Genomic DNA, 5970 nt, shown 5'->3' on the forward strand with positions numbered 1-5970 from the left:
GACAATACTTGAGAAGCACTGTATGCATTAAATTTGACATCCATCCATCCATCCATTTTCTACCGCTTATTCCCTTCGGGAAGGCTGGAGCCTATCTCAGCTACAATCGGGCGGAAGGCGGGGTACACCCTGGACAAGTCGCCACCTCATCGCAGGGCCAACACAAATAGACAGACAACATTCACACTCACATTCACACACTAGGGCCAATTTAGTGTTGCCAATCAACCTGTCCCCAGGTGCATGTCTTTGGAGGTGGGAGGAAGCCGGAGTACCCGGAGGGAACCCACGCAGTCACGGGGAGGACATACAAACTCCACACAGAAAGATCCCGAGCCCGGGATTGAACCCAGGACTACTCAGGACCTTCGTATTGTGAGGCAGACGCACTAACCCCTCTTCCACCGTGCTGGCCTTAAATTAAACTGTCAAATTAAATTTGACAGTCCTAAAAAAATAGTATGATAAAATAATGTAGCATCCGGAATGTAACTCAACAGAGTAAAACATTTCTTCACAAAAATACTTGAGTAAACGCAAAAAGTATTAAAACTACTCGGACGAGTATCCAAAAAGAGACTTAAGTAAATGTAACTACCCACATCTGCTTTTTTCCAGGACATTTCCCACTGTATTGTTATCAGTGACGGAGCAGGGAGAGGCTGGGAATACATTACCAGTAAGATTTCATATGAAGCGCTCTGACATTCATCATTTTGCATGCGCTTATCCATGCAAACAAATCGCAGTGCGAGTATAGGGAACGTGGGATGAAGTAGTAAGCATGCATGGCCCATAAAACATGCACATTTCACTTAGGAAAGGGCCCTGGGCGGCATTCGAACCTTGAACCCTGCTGTGATCTGCCGCTGCGCTGCCCCCTTGCAGTTTCGTCTTGAAGAAAATCATGAATCACTGATCTAAAGAGCGTCTCTAAAGAGTTAAACAATAAAGCAAATGATGCATCGAGGCGTATTTTTTAACAAAAATTACACTTTGAAGAGCATTTTTCTGTTAGGGTGTTTTTTTTCTCCATCATCACTATGCTGCCCCCTATGGGTCCTCCTCCAGACAGCCTCCCCTCCCCTTGTCTCCCTCCCCCTGCGTGTACCCCCTTAAAGACTATTGCATTAAATCGCTTTTCATTCCCTCGCCATGACAGCACCGCGAATGGAGGATTTACGCCGTTTTCTGCGCGCCCTACTCGGCCGCCGCACGACGTAGATCGCCCCGGCGCTGCGCCCCCCCCCGCTGTAGACGCGCAAGCGCACCGTCCCTTTTGCGCCAACCCCAAGCCCAGGCGTCAAGTTCCACTAGTTGCAACGCAGCCGCGCGTTTCAGGTGACCCTTTTTTTTGGTGGTGGGGGGGTGGGGTGTTGCATTTATTTATTCGTGTTTTTATTGTTGCACGGACACATGCGCCGGGTTGGACGGCAGATGCGCGGCGTGGGGGAGAAAACGCGCATCACCAAGACGCAGACTGGTGGACGCCGCAGCATCAGGAGGAGATTCGTGCTTTTGCCTCCGTGCGCATGAATGCAAGTCACGGTGCAAGCTCTCCTCCGACGTGGGATTATTGTGCTTTCTTGTATTTGTTGTATTGCTTCCCCCCGTGCCTGACAACTTTGACAGTGGACCTTTTTTTTTTTTTTTTTTTTTTTTTTTTTTTTTTTTTTTGTCTGAGATGACTCTGCTTCATTTATTTGCTGGAAGAAGCCAGCTGAGTCGTCAATGAGACTGTGTGTGATGGAGCTAAACACCGAGGAGACTTGACTCTTGGGGGTTCTGCTGCAGCTGACACCCGCCTTGGTGTTCCGACATCCATGTTTGCTCCAGAAGAAAGACCACAGCCGAGATTTATTTATTTATTTTTAATTTTTTGTGGGATGCTTTAGCGTTTACCGGCATCTGCACGGTAAGAGGATCATTATTTACCCCATGACACGTTCATAGCCTGTATACCGACCTCTAAAAAAATGGTGCTGTCCATGGTGCTGAAATCTGTGTTTGCATCCCTGAAGTTGTGTGTTAAGGTAGTGTCGTGGCATGAATATTGTCCCCGTGTTATGCCCACGGCAATTTTACGCATTGCAAATTGCGTGCACGCACGCATACTCACACACACACACACACACACACACACACACACACACACACACACACACACACACACACACACACACACACACACACACACACATGCATTCATTGCACAAGGATGCAAAAAGATAGACAGTGTGCCCCACTGTCCCCCTTGCAAGTTACTGTAACGATGGCACACTTGTGGGTATTTGCTGTGCTGATGTGTTGGCTTGTGTTGTATTTTAAGGAGAATCGGTGTCTGTGTGTGTGTGTGTGTGTGTGTGTGTGTGTGTGTGTGTGTGTGTGTGTGTGTGTGTGTGTGTGTGTGTGTGTGTGCGGGGGAGGGGGAAGGGGGGGGGGCGAAACGCAGGGGGAAGAGGCAGTGAGAAAAGAGGGAAACTATCCATCAAGCCTTCTTCAAAGCAGGTGCCAGGCAGAATAGTAATCAATAAATAAATAAATAAATAAAAATAAAAAAAGGAAAAACATAGTTAACTTTGTGGTTTTTTTTCTTCCACCTGCGGACTTGAAGGAGGATGTATCGATTATGGTCACTTCAGCCGTTTTGTTCTTTTCCAAATAGATTTTGAATTTGGACTATTCGTAGAATATTGGATAATCCTTTTAAAAATGTGGGTGGAGTGATCTGGATCTGCTGTTACAGTTGTGGTAGGGTGAGTGAGAAATATTGTGTTGGAGACGCCACATAGATGGAAAAAAAAAATATGTGTACAGTATATATACACCTGTATGTGTATATACATATATATATATATATATATATATATATATATATATATATATATATATATATATATATATATATATATATATATATATATATATATATATATATATATATATTTATTATTTATATACCCCTGTGTATATATATATAAATAAATGAATATATATATATATATATATATATATTATATATATATATATATATATATATATATATATATATATATATATATATATATATATATATATATATATATATATATATATATATATATAGTGGGGCAAAAAAGTATTTAGTCAGCCACCCATTGATTGTCAATGGGTGGCTGACTAAATACTTTTTTGCCCCACTGTATATACATACATACATAAACATACAGTAAATGTATATATTTATATATGTACATACATATATACATTGACATATGCATAAAAACACAAATTATTCATGTTTAGATGCAGAGATGAGTGGGCTTTTAATACTGAACCGTTTCATGTTGTTGTTTATTTCATGAGCTGCACAGTGCTGACTCTATTATACGTCAATATGTGATATTAATAGGGATTATGTGGTCTTAGTGTGCGTCAAAATGGTCCGAACTGAGAATGTTGCACACGTGTAAAACAGCACCCGTCCTTTTGCTTGTCTCTCCCTAGATGACACCTCCTTCTGGCGCCGCGCTTGAGTGAGCTGGGGTACCTTCTCGCCCAGGAAACATGCATATCTGGGCCCTGCGAGTGCTCCTTGTGATTGCATCATCTCTGAGGCTGGTGGAGATGTATGACAATTACGGGGAGATCTGCCGCAACCTTTGCACCTGCGAGGAGAAAGAGGGCGTCCTCGCCGTCAGCTGCGAGAACCGCGGCATCATCCGGCTGACGGAGATCAGCCCGGTCCGGTTCCCCGCATACCACCTCCTGCTGACGGGGAACCTCCTGAAGAAGTTGTCGGCCAACGACTTCATCAATTACACCGGAGTGACCATCCTGCACTTGGGGAACAACGACATCTCTGAGATAGAGTCGGGTGCCTTCAACGGACTGCAGGGATTAAAGAGGCTGCACCTGAACAACAACAAAATCGACATTTTGAAGGATGATACATTTGCAGGACTGGAGAGTTTGGAATATCTACAAATTGATTATAATTACATCAGCAACATTGAGCCCAGCGCCTTGAGCAAACTGCACCAACTGACGGTGATGATCCTCAACGACAACCTGCTCTCCTTCCTGCCCGCGAACATTTTCCGGTATGTACCCCTCACGCACTTGGACTTGCGGGGCAACCGGCTGAAAATGTTCCCGTACGTCGGCCTCCTGGAGCACATGGACAAAGTCGTGGAATTACAGCTGGAGGAGAACCCGTGGAATTGCTCGTGCGAGCTGATTGCTCTCAAGGCCTGGCTGGAGAGCATCGCCTACACGGCTCTCGTCGGCGAAGTGGTGTGCGAGACGCCCTTCAGACTCCACGGGAGGGACCTGGACGAGGTGTCCAAGCAGGAACTGTGTCCGCGGAGGCCCCAGGATGACACGGTGAGGCCCGTGCCCCCCAGCAGCACCAACGGATATTACCAGACCACGCCTGCGTCCGTCACTGCTTCTGCCACCTCATCAGTGGTCTTCCGGTCCTCTTCCAGACCCACCAAGGGCACGCGGCAGTTTAACCGAACTCGCCTAAAGCCCACGTCCCGACTCCCGGGCGGTAGCCCTTACAACTATGGCCCCATCATCGCTTTCCAGACCAAATCTCCTGTGCCTTTGGACTGCCCCACGGCCTGCACGTGCAATCTGCAGATCTCCGAAATCGGATTGAACGTCAATTGCCAAGAGCGAAAGATTGAAAGCATCTCTGACCTAAAACCCAAGCCATACAATCCGAAAAAAATGTACCTCACTGGGAATTACATCCCCGTGGTACGACGATCAGATTTTGTGGACGCCGTTGGATTGGATTTGCTCCACCTGGGGAACAACAGGATAACTGTGATCCATGACAGGGCTTTTGGGGATTTAACCAATCTGCGTAGGCTGTATTTAAATGGTAATCTCATGGACAGGCTCACGGGGGACATGTTTTTTGGGCTGCAGAATTTACAGTATCTGTATTTAGAGTACAATAAAATCAAGGAGGTGGATGCGGGCGCTTTCCGCTTCCTGACCAATCTCCAGCTGCTTTTTCTCAACAACAACCTTCTAAAAACGTTACCCGTGGGCATCTTCTCCAGCCTCTCCCTGTCCCGGCTTAATCTGCGCAACAATCACTTCCAAAACCTACCTGTGAGCGGGGTTTTGGACCAGCTGAAGCTTTTGCTGCAAATCGATCTGGTGGAGAACCCCTGGAACTGCTCCTGCGACATCGTAGGGATGAAAATATGGCTGGAGCAGCTCAGCGCCGGCACCGTGGTCAACGAGGTCATGTGCGAGACGCCCAAGCGCCACACGGAAACCGACCTGCGCTCCGTGTCGTCGGAGCAGCTCTGCCCCGACTACTCCGACGCCTATGTCTCGCCGAGCCTCCCGACCGAGGAGCCCTTGGACGACCGCGCGGTCCCTACGGACGCGTCTCGCAAGTTCACCACGTCCGGCAGCACCGTCCCCCTTTCCGTGCTCATTCTCAGCCTCCTGCTCGTCTTCATCATGTCGGTCTTTGTCGCAGCGGGGTTGTTTGTGGTGGTGATGAAAAAGCGCAAAAAATCCCAAAGCGACCGCACCAGCACCAACAACTCCGACGTGAGCTCCTTCAACCTGCAGTACAGCCTTTACAGCAACCGCTCGGGCCCGAAGGTGAAGGCGCCTGCCGGTCACGTCTACGAGTACATTCCACACCCGATGGGTCACATGTGCAAAAACCCCATATACAGGTCGAGGGAAGGGAACGCAGTCGAGGATTACCGAGACCTCCACGAACTCAAGGTCACTTACAGGAGTACCCCTGATGAGGAGAGGAATAGCAGTTTGCTGAGGAGCCCCGCGTACAGTATCAGTACCATCGAACCAAGGGACAACCCCTCCCCGGTCCAGGACGCGGACCATTTCTTTCGGGGGATCCTGGAAACCGATAAGCAGTCCCCTCATCAATCCATCCCTTCGCTCCCAGTGGGGGCCAATTTAGAGTACAAGTACACAGGCCCGGTGTCA

At 47.7% G+C, this 5970-nt stretch overlaps 1 protein-coding gene across 1 annotated transcript in view; it reads left to right on the top strand.

Moving 5' to 3' along the window:
• Positions 1 to 1720: 1720 nt before the first annotated feature.
• The window catches only part of LOC133642891 (SLIT and NTRK-like protein 5), a 5421-nt gene continuing 1171 nt past the window's right edge, over positions 1721 to 5970 (top strand). The window contains exons 1-2 of the mRNA XM_062037340.1: positions 1721 to 1915; positions 3487 to 5970. The exon at positions 3487 to 5970 is cut by the window's right edge and continues 1171 nt beyond it. Coding sequence (XP_061893324.1) covers positions 3547 to 5970 — 2424 coding nt within the window. The 5' untranslated portion in view covers positions 1721 to 1915; positions 3487 to 3546. The remainder of the gene's footprint in view (positions 1916 to 3486) is intronic.

This window comes from Entelurus aequoreus, linkage group LG01 (genome assembly GCF_033978785.1).
Source record: "Entelurus aequoreus isolate RoL-2023_Sb linkage group LG01, RoL_Eaeq_v1.1, whole genome shotgun sequence".
In the NCBI taxonomy this organism is placed as follows: domain Eukaryota; kingdom Metazoa; phylum Chordata; class Actinopteri; order Syngnathiformes; family Syngnathidae; genus Entelurus; species Entelurus aequoreus.